General features: G+C 44.0%; 1 protein-coding gene across 1 annotated transcript in view; it reads right to left on the bottom strand.

Moving 5' to 3' along the window:
- Positions 1-16977, bottom strand: part of LOC308306673 (TRAF2 and NCK-interacting protein kinase-like) — a gene marked incomplete at its 5' end in the record, with an annotated part of 119515 nt that overhangs the window by 49131 nt on the left and 53407 nt on the right. Inside the window, 7 exons of the mRNA XM_080751714.1 lie at positions 200-364; positions 2445-2822; positions 6093-6308; positions 13312-13398; positions 14700-14816; positions 15658-15856; positions 16126-16204. Coding sequence (XP_080607840.1) covers positions 200-364; positions 2445-2822; positions 6093-6308; positions 13312-13398; positions 14700-14816; positions 15658-15856; positions 16126-16204 — 1241 coding nt within the window. The remainder of the gene's footprint in view (positions 1-199; positions 365-2444; positions 2823-6092; positions 6309-13311; positions 13399-14699; positions 14817-15657; positions 15857-16125; positions 16205-16977) is intronic.

Raw genomic sequence — 16977 nt, 5'->3', positions numbered from 1 at the left:
AATACAATGCACAAGTAGGTAGTATCGATACAATCGATTCTTTGCACTGCCGATTCGATACGATACAAAATAAAACGATACGATTCGATTTTAGCTGTTTTCATTTCGGTCTACTTCGATTTTTTAAGTTAAAGACGATATTTCGATACAGTTACTATATCGTTACACCCCTAGCGGTTATGGATCAGAGAGCGCCCACCTGTGGTTCAACGGAGCGGTGCATGGGCGGGGTCCGGGACTGCTGGATGCCCCCGCTGCTGAAGGACTCGGAGCGGGGGGGAAGGGACGGGTCTGAGATCCGGTTGGAGGCTTTGTGCTGCAACGCAGGAGAACTGTGTCGGTTCACCATAGAAGCATCCTCCGCCTGAGGCATGCACAGCACACACACACACACACACACGTATGCAAATATGCTTGAAACGCATGCAAAGTACAGGCTCACACACACATTTAACTGTGTACACGTGCGCACACACGTGCCCACACGCACACGTGCGCACGCATGCATGCACGCACGCACGCACGGTCGCACGCACACACGCACACACGCGCACACACGCACACGCACGCGCACACATACATACATTCCAAAATGATGCACATTTGTGCATGTTTTGACTCCAGAGATAAAGTAATTGCATGTGTAAAATAATCGTTTATTTAATGGGTTAAAGCAGAGATACTCTGATGGTGTGTGTGTGCGTGCGTGTGTGTGTGTGTGTGTGTGTGTGTGTGTGTGTGTGTGTGTGTGTGTGTGTGTGTGTGTGCGCGCGCGCGCATGCGCTGTGCGTATGTGTGTGCGTGTGCACACTCTATCGCTCATGCATGGTATGGCTCTGTCTCTCCAGAGAGAATCAGAGTGACTGATATAGTTGCAGGTGGCCTACATCTCTCCACCAGGGGGCAGACCTGGGCACCTGCCCTAAATGTATGTGTGCATGTGTGTGCACTGTATGTGTGTGCACTGTATGTGTGTGCGTGGCTGCGTGCACTCAAATGCAGATTTCCATGTGAGGAGGCCAGGAGGGACACATGTGTGATTCACACGTGAGTATGTAGGTTATAGAGTATGTAGAGGCCTGGATTTAAACTAGCAAACCTGTCCCACACTGTACTGATATATAAATATATAGACATATGGAGCAAACATGGACTATTACACTTACTAAGTAAACAGTCTACATTTTTGAGAGAGAGAGAGAGAGAGAGAGAGAGAGAGAGAGAGAGAGAGAAAGAAAGAATAAGATTAAGATAGGGACTGAAAGAAAGAAAGAAAGAAAGAAATAAAGAAAGAAAGAAAGAAAGAAAGACTATTATAAACCCAGACTTGGTTAATAATGAGCGTCACTGGAAAAGATTAGTACAGTGCGCAGTGTGCTGTGACTGCAGCACAGCACAGGTGACCCAAGACATGCAGTGAAGAACATCACCCATAACGTTAACTCCAAAACATAAGGGAGAGACCCAACAGGTACATTCAGAAAGAATGATTAGGAGCTTTTCCCACGGGGACCACGCCTGCATTCTCACTTGCAGATCCACTGCACTCCTCGTGGGAATAGATGAGTTTCTACACGTAGGAATTAAAAGTAGGTTAGAGACATGGAGGGTTTTGAGGGGGTTAGCTTGGAAAATATGGGAGCCTCGTTGACAGCACAGATCTGAGGTCTGAATCAACCTGCCCAGAGAGAAAAGAACCCCCTCTCGAGTTAGTCAGTCTGCTCAGCGACATAATACATGAGATGAGACGATAAAGCAGTGTTTCTCAACATCTGGGCCCAAATGAACGCTTTTGGGTCAGAAAGTCTGAGTGTACACTCTGAAGAGTTAAGTAAACACTAAGGATTTTACAGTGTAGATTGTTATGCCAAAGATAAAACAAAATGGTATCAAATTGATACCATTCAGACATGGTCACTCGTTCTCATGTTTTTGTTACTTATGTTTGTTTTCTTGACCACCATGTAAAGAATGTAATTTAGATGTAAATGCAGATGGAATCAAGAAAACTATGATACCAGGTTAACCAAGTAACCTGGCATCATAGTTTCTAGAGGCACTACTACACTGTCTCTCTGAATCCGATGATACGTACGTGATTACCGTGCTTATTGCAGGTCGCTCTGGATAAGAGCATAAGCTAAATGTGTGTTGTAAATGGAGGTCCGGGGCTCAAGCATATCAAACTAGTGGTCCTTGAAATGAGAAAGAAAAGAGCTGAGAATCACTGCGATAAAGTAAGGGACGTAAAAAGATGAATAGAGAGATGAACAGAATCAGAACCAGCCCAAGCTGCCAGGGTTAGTGAGTCCGCCTACACAGAGAACGAGAGAATAGTAAAAACATGAAAAGGAGGATGAAAAATAGGAGAACAAGGGTCTGTGGAAGGAGGGGGAAAAAGGAGACCAAGGGAGGTTTAAGAGACCACCGTCTCCTCCACTGACCCGGCGTCCGGGGCTCCGCCCTCTGGAGTCCGGACTCCTCCTCCTGGCGGGACTGGTGCGCCGGCGCACCATGGGCTGGCTATAGGAATAGGTGGAATCGGGGGTGGGGACCGGGGGTTCGGGGGCGCAGGTGATGCGGATCCTCGGCATGTGCTCGTGGCTGTGCTCCCGTCTGACTGGCGACTGGTGCGCCATCATCTGCCGCTGCCGCGAGGGGCTGATGTGGGCGGGGTAGGAAGGGGGGCGGCGGCGGCGAGGCTTATAGCCGGGGAGCATGAGGAGGTCGGAGAGGTCGGGAGGGGGGTCACGGGGCCGGCTGAAGGAGTGATGCTTCTTGGGAGGGATGCGGGGAGAGTTGCTCTGCGCTCGACGCATCACCTGCAGAGCGAGGGGTCGGTTACACTTATCGTCACCGTCGGGCAGAAACCTCGTATCTCCAAGTTTCAAATTTGTACATTTTTTCGCAAAGCCCTGCTTCATCATACAAGGCCATTGCACAAAAGTAGTGAAAACAGCAGATCTGCAAGCACACAACGCCTCGCACCGCGAGGTGTTGTGCGCTTGTAGATCGGCTGTTTTCACTAGTTTAGTTAATTTTTTAAATGATAAATACGAAATGAACGGTTTTGGACATACAAGGTTTCCACCCGACAACGACGTTATAATACCCTGTGTCTGTCGGCTTTACTAAGCTGTCACTGAGCACCTGCGTTCCAGGGGATCTAATGCAGTTACTATAGTCACAAGCTTTTGTTAATACTTTTCATTGTCTCAATATTTATAGAAGCCCAATACACGCGTGGCCCCGCTTTTTATTCCCCGTGCACTAAATCTCTTTACCCAAAATAGCAGCAAATCTACAAGCTCACGGCGCAAGGCGTTGCAACAAGCTGTGAGCTTGTAGATCTACTATTTCCATAGAATGTTTGCCCCAGAATAGGGACACTACTAGGGCTCAAGTGGTTAAGCGTCACTGAATAAGAGAAGAAACCCTTGAAGTCTATTTGGTTGAGTGGGGGCAGGCCTTCAGATGTACCTGGTTAGGAGGGGAAAAAAACTTCAAATTCAATGTTAAATGAACGTTAAGTGGTTCAGTACTTTCACACCGATGTTTGTCTTCTGTTTTTGTTGAGTCAGAACCCGCAAATGATCAAAGATGAAGGATGACACTTGTGAGGTGGAGAGAAAGGAGTCAAGAGTTAATAGGAAATTATCATGGTATTACTGTAGATCTCCCCTCTGAAACTGAAAAATAGATTACCATAAAATATTACAGGTTTGTTATGAGGCTTCCTGTCATTCTGTGTGGTTTGGGGTAGACCTGATCATTTTTATGGCACAAGGGAAATACATATTTCACTTGAATTTTCAAATTTACACCACCTGGTCCCAAATAAAAGTAAAAAAAAAAAAATCAAAGCAGATTGGGCAAAGGTAGTGTAATACCGTAATATCTTCAAAGGCTTGACTTCTTTGAAACGAAAGGTATTAAGATGGTTGATCACTTCAATAATAGGAGAATGGGATTAACTTTAATTTCGGAAGTAATTTTGAGAGCATAAAGCTGCCAGCTTTTACAAACAGCGAATAACACATTTATGCTGATGCAAATCTAACACCTCAGGAATAGAAAGGGACAAATTACGTGTGCACGCACACGCGGACGCACACGCGGACGCTCTCTCTCTCTCTCACACACACACACACACACACACACACACACACACACACACACACACACACACACACACACACACACACACACACACACACACACACACACACACACACACACACAGGTTTGCAATTACTACTTTGTGGGGACATTACACATAGTCTACTATATTTGTGGGGACATTCCATTCATTTTTAACCCTAACCCTAACCCTAACCCTAAACCTAACCCCTAAACACCTTGTGGGACACTAAAATCTGTCCCCACAAGTTTTTTTTCTCCGATTGTACTATCTTTGTGGGGACATGAGGTCCCCACAAAGTAGTAATTCCCTGTCCACACACACACACACACACACACACACACACACACACACACACACACACACACACACACACACACACACACACACACACACACACACACACACACACACACACACACACACACACACCAGGATTAAACCTACAGGAGGCATGCCTACAGTTGACTGTATAGTACCTTGAGTCAGTCAACCAAATACATAACATAACATAACAAAGGAAAGGCTCACATGCAGTAAATATTGTGTTGTTGCACACAAAACAAGAAGAAAACTTTTGAGGCAAATATGAGGCAAGTGCACAGATAAACGAGTGTGCGGCTGCTGCACAACAGTATTGACGATACACATGCAAGTGCGCTCGAGCTCGCGCGCGTGCGCTAAAGCGTGTGTGTGTGTGTAGCACAGGTTTGTCAATGGCAGAGACTGCAGCATTCGGAAAGAACAGCTGTGTGCATGTGCACTCGTGTCGTGGGAATGTGTGTAGGTAGGTGCATGTTGGCACCCGCACCGATCTGTCTGTGTGGGTGTGAGCGTGAGCTTGATTGCACACGCATTCTTTTATCTGTCAGTGTTTGCACATGCTTGTCTTCCTGCGTTAACACACTGAAAAGTGTGTACAGAAATCACTGAGGTAGTACTAGTAGCAGTACTGTACTATTACATCACTGAGGTAGTACTAGTAGCAGTACTGTACTATTACATCACTGAGGTAGTACTAGTAGCAGTACTGTACTATTACATCACTGAGGTAGTACTAGTAGCAGTACTGTACTATTACATCACTGAGGTAGTACTAGTAGCAGTACTGTACTATTACATCACTGAGGTAGTACTAGTAGCAGTACTGTACTATTACAACTAATATTGGCACTGGTGGACTGCACAAAAGTACATCATTTGGCATGATGACTAAATAGGCTCTGGTTCTTAAACGTTTCGAATCTCAAGGACCACTGTAACTCTGAGAGTGTACAAATGGAATGGATGACAATGGATTTGGTTCCATTTGTACACTCACTCTCAGCAGCGGAGACCGTTTGTTTATTTTTGGACCACAATGCTCAGAAATTACTTCCGTGAACCGGGGAATGAGCGCCTTTGTTACTCTATTGGGGATAAAAGGGGGTAAAAGCCAAAAAGAATATTATGTAGTGGTTGATAATAGTAGTAGTGGTAGTTAGTAAGGCTGCCAAATTAATATTCGAATTTCGAATATTCTTCGAATATGGAAATAATATGTACATGCGAATATGACAATTAATATTCGAATTATTAATTATTATTATTTGTAACTTTTTTTTTTTCTTTTTTTTTAGGAGGGGGGCTAGTGAAAGTTATGGGTATGGTGAGTGTGATATGAAATGTAAGCTTACCATAATCATAGTAATGTGTGTGTGTTTTTACAACTTGATACATTATTTTTGGTATTGTCCCTGTAAAAAAAAAATATATTATACAAAAATAAAATAAATATATATTTTTTTATTAATATTACCGGTAATATTCGATATTCGGGCCAATTTCTAAGACCAATATTCGAATTTCATTTCTGACGAACATTGGCAGCTCTAGTAGTTATTAGTGATAGTAGTGGTGGCAGCTAGTGGCCGTCATAATAAGTGATGTTTTCTCCACACAGTCCTCCTACCTCTTTGGCCCAGGCAGGTTTGTTGTCCGTGTTGACAAGCCCAATCCCAGGGGCCTGGTCTTTGTAATGGTACAGCTGTTTCTTGTCCGTGGGGGGTCTGGGGGTCTCCTGCTGCTGCTGCTGCTGTAAAGACACCAGGTAGGCTCTCTCCTGATGCAGCTGCCTCTGGAGGCGCTCGGCCTGACGCTGCTCCTCGATCTGCTTACGCTTGTATTCCTGTGGTACAGCGCGCGCACGCACACACACACACACACACACACACACACACACAGGCAGGGGCGTCACACCAAATTCTGGGCCCTGGGTACAAGGATTCACTGCGGGCCCCCCATGAATGTTAACTATTGAAAAATAGCAGATATACAAGCTCACAGCGCGGCACCGAGTGCCGCGCTGCGAGCTTGTAGATCTGCTATTTTTGAAAAATCGTGAAAATGTGTGCCAAGAAACCTATGTTTTCATGTCAGTGATGCTCAACCTTTTTCATGTGAAGGACCCCCCATCTCAAAATATCTAGTTCCAGGGAGCCCCCAGAAGCAAACTTTGTGTTACAAATGTTCACTTAAAAATACATATATTCAAAGATTTGCGCACATTTTCACGACTTTTCAAAAATAGCAGATCTACAAGCTTGCAGCGCGGCACTCGGTGCCGCGCTTTGAGCTTGTATATCTGCTATTTTTCAATAGCTAAATTTACTAGGGCCCCTCCACCTTGGGCCCTGGTAACTCAGTCCCACTTTCCTACCCCTTGTGACGCCCCTGCACACAGGGGAGCACAAGTTAAAAATACTCTGGAATTGGGGCATTCTAGTGAATCAGCCCGCGGGCAAAACACGTGCAGGGCATCATTGCGATGTCCAGGGTTTCAAATGTGGTGCTGGTTTAAATTCAGAACCATCATGCGAAAACAAGTGAGGAGGGAGACCAATGTACGGTATAATGCAAAAGAATAGTTTCTTTGAAATCCTTCAAATAGCACTTTTTTCTTTAAACATTTATTTACACTTTAGGCAAACAAACACACAATTGGCCTAAAATCTTAAGGAGAGTGTTTTTTGCAGGTCGTTCAGTCCGAGTGTATCAAAGGGTGCGTTCGGAAATGCGCACCGGGTGTGTGCTCAGTGTAGTGACTGAGTGCCTAAACCTAACCCTAATCCTAACCCTAACCTCAGTAAAACTATGCCTAAACCTAACCCTAACCCTAACCTCAGTAAAACTATGCCTAAACCTAACCCTAACCCTAACCTCAGTAAAACTATGCCTAAACCTAACCCTAACCACACCCGGTTGGGGCGTCGCTTATCTAGAGACGTCACGTGCACGTCGCTTAACACCAACAATACAGGTCTATTGATATGCATACAGGCTTGTTTCTTTGTTAAAACACCCTGTTGGCGTTGTGTGAACTTGGGGGGGTTTGGCATCAATGTATGTCCATTTGCGTGAGAGAAGCGACCCCTGCTCAGAAAAGATATGGGGCGGCGGGGGCGAGCAACCCTGGACTAATTCAACACTGCCAATGATACTAATTAAGAGTAGCAGAGCCTTTCCAGTGGGCGAACATGCACAGTAGCTACATTCTGACCAGAAGGGAACAGAACCTTAATTAGTAGAATTGGTAACACGCTGTCATTAGACGCTATGATGTTTATAGGTTTTCTGTTTGTTGGGTACATCCCCCTCACTTGTGGAGTTATTGACAAGGATTCCGGGATGACAGTACTGTATATCAGAGTGAATAATGTATCCTGTGGACTGAAATGTTAATTTCAGGAGTGTCGGCTATCGACCGGCAAGCCCATCAGTTGTTGGACCATCGACTCATACATTTGTAGGGCTGTCACGATATGAAATTTTACATGACGATTAATTGTCACTCAAATAATTGGCGATTAACGATTTAATTGTGTTTTTGTCGTTGACAATTACATTTCTATTTGGCTTTTAGGCTTTGAAGTTGCTCATGGCAGATATGACACAAAACCTAAATACACGAAGAAATGACTGACATATTCGACAACTTACTACTTAAAAAATAACATTGATAGTGGAAATAGCCGATCTACAAGCTCACAACGCGTCGCGATGCGACGCGTTGTGAGCTTGTAGAACGGCTATTTCCACTATTTCTGACATTTTTTAACATTCACGATTATGACGATTATGACAAAATAATTGCGATAATGTCAAATAATCACGATTAGACGATTATGTAATAATTGTGACAGCCCTATACATTTGTTGCCCTTTTCTGTTTTCTCCCATAGGGAGTTACTCGTGATCTGATGTGGATGTCTGTGTCTTGGCTAAGTATTATAAAAAGGACAGAAAACTCTGCATATATTTCCTCCCGCATCATCCCGCCTGTCCAAAATGAAACTCCAATGGATTGTAATTCACCCTTGGTCAAGTCCCGCCCGTTGTCCCGCCCCTCTTCACACACCCATTGGTTGCTGTGTCTTGGTGGGACACTCGGTGGGACACTCCATCCACTACCATTTTAATTCAGTTGCTTCGTATTGTTATTCTGTGTGTTCAATTCTAATTTCAAACTTGGTTTCAGTAAAATGGAGCTGCTCAGTGGCAGTATAGTGACTCAGCATGTTTTAAATGTTTTTATTTCTACAAATATTATGTTTTAGCAAATTCAACATAAAAAAGGCGGAGCCTGGGCGGGACAAGGCAGATAGAGCCTGCTGGCTGGTCAGTTAGGGACCAACCAGAATCCTAACAGAGGGTGAATTGCTGGCATCTATTTCACTGTCACGGAGATAACTCTTTTAAGTTTTTATAGGATTTGGTTCAGATTAGTTAGGATACGTAAAATATATACAAATAATGGATGTGTTTTTCAAAATGGTCAAAGCGCTTTACGTACGTAGCATGTGGAACAGGGGAAGCGTCTCTGAAAATATTTCTAGTTTTCAGTGGCATCTTTTGATGCTGCCTAGACAGGAATGATTCACAGACCCTTCTGTTGTTCATTACAATAAGTCCTCTTCCAAATGAACAGGTGTGGAGAAGAGTGGAATGACGAACATGCATTGTAATTGCCATGCAGCCAAGGATGCCTCTTCAACTGATTGAAGAGCTTATATAATATACCCATTGCTGACGTGTGTGTCTAGCATAAAATGCTGGATGAGTGAGAACTTTCTCAAGCTAAATGAGGACAAGACAGAGGTTCTCATAATTGGTTCTACTGCGCAGAGAGAATCAATAATAAGTAGACTTGGTAACCTGGCTAAAGAAAGTAACACTTCTGTAAAGAACCTGGGAGTGATCATTGACGCTGAATTGAATTTTAATACACACATTAATCATGTCACCAAGATTGCCTTCTTTCACCTTAGAAATATTGCACGAATTAGAGCTTATCTGACGGACGATGCAAAAACGCTGATCCGTTATCGCGGTAAATGCAACTCCGCGAGGGACTGAGGTACAGATTAACCACCCGGACTGAGTAATTATAACAAAACACAGTGCACTGCACACGTCTGCTGTTGGAGGACAGGCGGTGTGAGTGTGTGCAGCTGTGCGCACGCGTTTGTGTGTATGTTTTCTCATGCCAATAAAGCCGTTTGAGGCTGTGACTGTGAGGAGTCGAGACGTCCTCTTCAGTGATTGCAATGACGTTCCTTTTTCCCTGTTTCTTGCTAAATTATATTTCTTGTTGGGACACATAGTTTCAGAACCGCTGTCATAAGTAATTGTCCTCACTACTGCCACGGTGTTGACAAAGGTTCGCCACGGGTAGTTCAAGCGTATGTACGTCTTTATCGGTTTTAATCCGTCGGGTTGAGTGTTGTCCGTAAGGTTACGGACAGAGACAATTACATACGGACCTACGGAGCAACCGGATAAAATCACTCTCCCCCTCCCTTTCTTGTGTATTTCTGCGGTCCTTATGTACTACTATGCATGGTACTTAAAGGTGATACACCATGAAATTTCACTTTTCCTATTTTAAAACCTTTTTTTGGGGTCCCACTAGCACCTTCTATCCTCACAAAGTCCCATTTCTGACCGTTGTGTCTTTCTCTGGTTTTGAGAAGGCGAAGGTTAAAAGTATCCCACGGGTTCTCAAAACAGGCTATCCAGATTTGCTGCCGATTGTGACGTCATCTGCCGATTGTGACGTCATCATAAAAATAAAAAATAAATAAGAAAATGTTAAAAAAACTAGACCAGGTCAACCTGGTTGTGCCAGACCCCCTGTCTGTCATCATCATTTATCATTAGACATCATGCCTTTTGTAGGCATGTCATCATCATGTCATCATCATATATACCCTTTATATAGAAAACCCGGACCGACAGACATTTGCTTATGTAGGCCTACCCATTTCATGGGTCTGGCAATAAATAAATAAAAAAGATTTGGGGGGGGGGGGGGGGGGGGGGGGGTTGCGCAGTTCATGCCAAAGGTGGTACTGCAGCTGAAATGCTCTGAGAGCCATTCAAAAATGAGAGAGGCTCTATATTCAGGAGTGGTAATTTAGCCTCAAACCTTTTGAAAAACGTTTTTGGGACATAAACAATATGACATAAATACTTTTTGAGCGGTGGTCACACCGTCTCCATAGCGTGGCCGTGTGTGTAGGTATGTATGTATGTTTGTTTGTTTGTTTGTATGTATGTATGTATGTATGTATGTGGGTGGGTCTGTATGTAGCCTCAAGCCTGTGTAGTACCTTTTATGACCACACATGTTAAGGGAGGGGCGCTGTTCTCAGGCCAGGCCAGGCACACACACACACACACGCACACACACACACACACACACACACACACACACAGGGGGAGGGGGGAGGGGGGGGGGGGGGGGGGGGGTTGGTGGGTAAACCACCGCTCAGTTCACACGGGTGTGATTTTAAATGCATGGTGTATCACCTTTAAAGGTGTTTCTCTCTCCACCAAACAGACTACAAGAGACTCTTTCCAACTTGTTCAGACTAGCAGTCTGTGGCATTTAGTTGGCACAGACTAAGCAAAAACTCTAGTCCAATGGTTCTCAACCCGTGGGTCGGGACCCAAATTATTTGGGGGTTTACCTCTAAAATGACAAATTAAACATTGGCCAAATTGTCAAATATTAGAGGAAGGAATTGTGAAAATAGCAGATCTACATGCTCACAACGCCTCACAACGCAAGGCGTTGTGAGCATGTAGACCCATGGTGAACCTGATGAATGTGTACACTGTACAGCAGTGATATTCAACTGGCGGCCCGTGGGCCAAATCCGGCCCCTGGGGAGGTTTCTTGTGGCCCCATTCCAGATTCCAAATATTAACATGGCGGAGAAAAAAGAAAAAAAAAAAACAGTACATGGCACATGTACTTCAAAGGCATTACTTGAGTAAAAGTACAGATACCTTACAGCTATTTCACTATTGTAAAAGTTAAAATCTTCCATAAGAAAATAACTTGGGTCAAAGTGTTGCAGTTCACATATAGAAAGGTATCTGGTGTTAAAATGTATCAAAAGTAAAAGTGCAATAAGTATCAAAAGTACAGTAAAGACCTTTTTCATTGTACAAAGAAACAAAACAGACAGAAATGCCATTTACTTTGACTATTTCTGTACATCTCAGCACTTTCAAAATTATGTATCTTTCCACTCATCTCATCAACATGGATCTGTCCCATATAGCGCCACCTTCAGGCAAATTTTTTCAAACACATTTTTGGACACTGCTCCTACACATTTTGGCCTAAAATCACACAAATCGGTACACAGTATGTCTACACTCATGTCATCAACATGGATCTGTCCCATTTAGCGCCACCTTCAGGCCGATTTTTTCAAACATATTTTTGGACACTACTCCTACAGATTTTGCCCTAAAATCACGCAAATCGCTACACTCATGTCATCAACATGGATCTGTCCCATAGAGCGCCACAATCAGGCCGATTTTTTCAAACACATTTTTGGTAGGGCTGACCCAAAAAAATCGAATATTCGAAGCTTCGTTCGAAGGCACGGTATTCGAATTTGAAAAATAAATTCGAATAATCGGCCGCGGCCGTTTGTCCTTTGGGGGGGGCCGCGTGCCTTAGCTTGCATGCGCCTCGCTCCACTCTAGCGTGATAGCGTCATCCCCTTCTCACACACGTGTTAACATTAATAATAAGCCAACAACAACAAGAGCATGCATGAAGCCATCAGAATGGTCGCCGATGAAGAAAAGAAAAGAAAAGACAGCGCGCTGTCACATATGTGACACCAATGTCTGAGTAACATCACCCAATGCAACTATGCGATGCAGTCACACATTTCTTTGCCAAACCAATGTCGGTGTAACATCCATGCATGCGGTTGCTGTCTTCCACACGCTGACGGACACACAACTCAACGCAAGGAAACAAACAGCGAAAATTGGATTTTACAAAACGGACCCCGTCAGCGTCGATCCCGTTTTAAAGAGGAAAAAAGAGCTTAAAACTAACTTGCTAAGGTTACGTTGTCGTGGTGTTGATGATGACAAGTTTATATCGGATCTGCAAGCTCACTAGTAGTCGCGCCCGCATAGAGTACGTTGTCTGAGCCTGACCGTCAGCTTTCGGTTGATGAGTGTGGAACGTTAAATCAGACACACTGCAGCAGTGCAGTGCAATTATTTACTATAAAATCTACTATTACATTTGTGTGTACAGTACACCTTGGGACTTGGGAGTTAATCTGTTTGTTATATAGGGCTCTTGAGTCGCGCTGCAGTGTTTGCTGTTGCAGCCGCGATGATGTGATTATGTCAATCCTACTGTACTGCAAAAACACTTTTCTTTAATATAGAAAACATTCGTATCATAGCCTATTCTTCTTCTTCCTCGTTGTATTGTTGTATTTAATGAAAATAGGGAGCTTTATTATGAGGACAAAACTGGGGTGTTTTCCCTTTTAAAATTGGGTAAATCGCGCATTTTTAAACACATGGGCACACAGGACGGGAGGGCGGGCTATGCGGAACGTAAAAAAAAGAAACGCTCTTTCACTGTCGTTTTTTCACAGGATGATTGAGCTATGATTATGAACGGTGAACGTGAACAAATTGTTTGACCGGCTCATTACTGTGAAATGAACGGGATTTCCCATCACTAGCGTGTGTGTGTGTGTGTGTGTGTGTGTGTGTGTGTGTGTGTGTGTGTGTGTGCGTGCACGCGTGCGTGCGTGCGTGTGTGCGTGCGTGCGTGCGCGTGTGTGTGTGTGTACCAGCAGTAAGGCCTGCTCCTGCAGCAGTTGTTGCTGCAGAATCTCCAGCTGCCTCTGCTCCTCCTCCAACTGTCTACGGATATACTCCTAAACCAATCAGCGGCCGGGACATGCCAGAGGAGCCAACCAATCAGAGTGCAGAAAGGCCCGGAAGAGGGAAAACAAACCATCGTCCCAGCAACCGGTGACATCATCATCAGAGCAGGAAGATAGCGGGCGTAGGAAGCAACAGGGAAGCAGGACAGGACAGTCAGACACAATTAGAGAGAGAAGAGGTTGGACAAGGACAGATTAGACAAGACTGAATGACACAGAGAGAGAATCAAAGAGGTTAATTTAAATATAGAGAGGACAGGTAAGGAGAGGTAAGAAGTAAGAAACAGTGGTGGAAGAAGTAGTATTGAGATTTTTTTTATGTATACCACAAAAGCCCCTGTATTCAAAATTGTACTTGAGAGAAAGTACAACAATTACAACATTTGTAAAGTCTTTTCTTTTTTTAATGGTATAGCTCACAACGCTGTTTTTGAGTAGTGGTTAATATATGAAATCTGCAAATCTAAATCCAATCAGTGGACTAGAAACGGTCCACTGATCAAACAAGCTCCTTGTTAAGATTCTTCTACCCACTCTCACTCTATTCTGAGTATTTTCCACAGTAATTGTTCACTCCTTCCATTTGTCCGTTGGGGATCCTTTTGGCACCTATCTCTAACCATTGAAAAATATATATGTATAAAAATAATAATAATCGTCTAAATCTTCAAAGTAACTAGTATTTGGCTCTGAGATGTAGTACAGTAAGAAAAATGAAATACTGTAAATGTATTTATTTACATTTTTGCACCACTGGGTAAGAGGTACAAAAGACAGGGGACAGATATCCCAGCAGGGCAGACAGAGGCTGAAGAATCACCATAAGAATGTTAGCAAATGTGCCTGGATTCCTGGTGTCAATGACTTCTATGTAAACCATACTATATGGACAGTTTGTTCTTCTGCATGTCACTATGCAGGAAAGCATCTTCAGAAAACCCTATCCGATCACCTACAGTCCAAAGATTTGGAACTGGCATCTGCCAATGATCTGGTCTGTTCAGTTATCAATACCCTAAGCAAGAGAATCGCGTTTGTTGTATTAGTATTATTCATTATTGTTTGTGGTCAAAATTCATTAGCCCCCGCTCTAAAAAAGCCAGCCCCCCATAGCCCCCCCAGTCACAATTCTCTGGAGCCGTCGCTGAGAGGATAACAGAGTTCACACCCCAACTGTAACAAATACAAAGGTGAACGACATGGTTATAGTTGTGGTTATAGTTATAGTGCTCAGTGTGAACAGATGGTGGTAGTGGGCAACGCAGTGTTGTAAGGGAGAAGCTGCTTGATACCTGTTCTCTCTCGGCGAGCCTCCTCTCCTCCTCCCTGCGTAGCTGTTCCATCTCCTCGTACCGCCTCCGCTGCTCTCTCTCCTGCTGTTTCCGCAGCTCGCGCTCCCGCCGCTGTTGCTGTGGGTGGAAAAAAAGAGACAGAAGAGAAAGATGTCACTGTCAGTCCACTCCTTATTTAGTTTTCATCCATGGGGGGACAGACAGCAGGAAAGTTGAGAGGGACACAGTGTAGGAGACAGACTATAGGAAAGCTGAGAGGGACACAGTGTAGGAGAGACAGACACTAGGAAAGCTGAGAGGGACACAGTGTAAGGTAGAGACAGACACTAGGAAAGCTGAGAGGGAGACAGTGTAGGAGAGACAGACTGTAGGAAAGCTGAGAGGGAGACAGTGTAGGAGAGACAGACAGTATACTAGGAAAGCTGAGAGGGAGACAGTGTAGGAGAGACAGACAGTAGGAAACCTGAGAGGGAGACAGTGTAGGAGAGACAGACAGTAGGAAAGCTGAGAGGGAGACAGTGTAAGGTAGAGACAGACAGTATACTAGGAAAGCTGAGAGGGAGACAGTGTAGGAGAGACAGACAGTATACTAGGAAAGCTGAGAGGGAGATCCTTATTTTAGGGGTCCTAAGGATACATAAAAACCACATTAGAAGTGTATGTAAGGGGGGTGCGCGTGGACCCCTCCTAGGACCTCTACTAGTAGGAAAGCCGAGAGAGATAATGTTGGGGAGACACATGAGAGAAGTGTACATATCGTCGCTGTTGGGGAGAAACTGTATAAGTCCATAATTTAAACGTTTTATATTTTATTTTCATAAATCAAGGCCCTATTGTATACCTCATCATATCCCAGTGTCATATGATATGCAAACGAAAAAATAGCAGATCTAGAAGCTCCATGAGGGGTTTTCCAACCGACGGCAACAATAACTATATTTGAATCCTGAAGTCTCACCTCCTCCAGGCGCCTCCTCTGCTCCTTCTGCTCCTCGATGCGCTTCTGCCTCTCGGCCAGTAGTTGGCGCTTGTGCTCCTCGTTCTGCTGCTGCTCCAGCTGCTGCCTCCGCAGGGCCTCGGAGCGCTCCTTATTGGCCAGCTGCAGGCGCAGGAAGTTCCCCCTCAAGGTGGACTCCCCTGGGAGGTTGATGATGGAGCTGGAAGTGAGGAAGTACGTACATTTAAAGTGGAGCTGAAATGGCTTTTTTTTCCTTCTTTTTTTAAGGACCCCCATATCTCTGAGATTTGCAGACCTGTAACGCTGGGAACCCACCAGAAAAGGGATCACTCACACGCTTTATTGTGCGCAGAGGTGTTGCAGAGGTACCATTGCTGGTCCCCTGGCCCCACTTTGAGATCCACTGATATAGAAACATGGATAGAAAGACAGACAGACAGACAGACAGACAGACAGACAGACAGATACCTGGGTCCAACTCCTTCCATTTCTCTTTCTCTTTCATCTTCCTCTTCTTCACTCCCACTGTACTCATACTCCGTCTCATCTGGAGGAAAAGACACACACACACACACACACACACACACACACACACACACACACACACACACACACACACACACACACACACACACACACACACACACACACACACACACACACACACACACCCACACAGTTCTCACATATAAACAAATCGATAATTTCTCCAGTGAGTCATCATATTCTACCAGTCACTTTGACAGGGTGACTGTGTTAGTCATCATGCTCTGTGCCTTTCTATTTAAGTGTAAAACACATTTGGCCAGCAAAATGAGCTACTGCTATTAATATTGGCGAAGAAAACCTGATTGAGATGCCTAATCCTTTTTTCTTTTTTTGTGTGTATTTGGGCATGTAAACGATTTGTTGGATTTCAAGATTCAGGGTTACTTTATCTGTAATTTTTGTTTGCAAGCATCAGAAAACTAAATTGCATTTCTCCTAAAAGACAGCAAAAGAATGAATAGTGCAATACTCAATATCTAAATCTAAATCAATAAATCCTAAAACTAAACAAATTCACATAAGAACAAACATAACCAAATGAAGAAATATTAAAAAGTAACTGCTATATCATACAAATGCGTCTAGAGTTCATTTACTGTATATAGCATAGATCTGATGCATAGAAATGCATATTCAGAGTTAATTCCAGAGTTCATACTGTATACTACCCACACATTTACCCAGAGGGGGAATTAAGGAGATAAGAGGGCAGGCTGTATTTTCTTGGTTTCTTAATGTGAGCAAGTCTGAATAGCATAGCCGTAGATGTCA

Source organism: Nannobrachium achirus, assembly GCF_963921795.1.
Source record: "Nannobrachium achirus genome assembly, chromosome: 21".
Classification (NCBI taxonomy): Eukaryota; Metazoa; Chordata; class Actinopteri; order Myctophiformes; family Myctophidae; genus Nannobrachium; species Nannobrachium achirus.
Note: the sequence above shows the minus strand (reverse complement) of the source record. Positions and strands in the feature narration are given on the sequence as shown.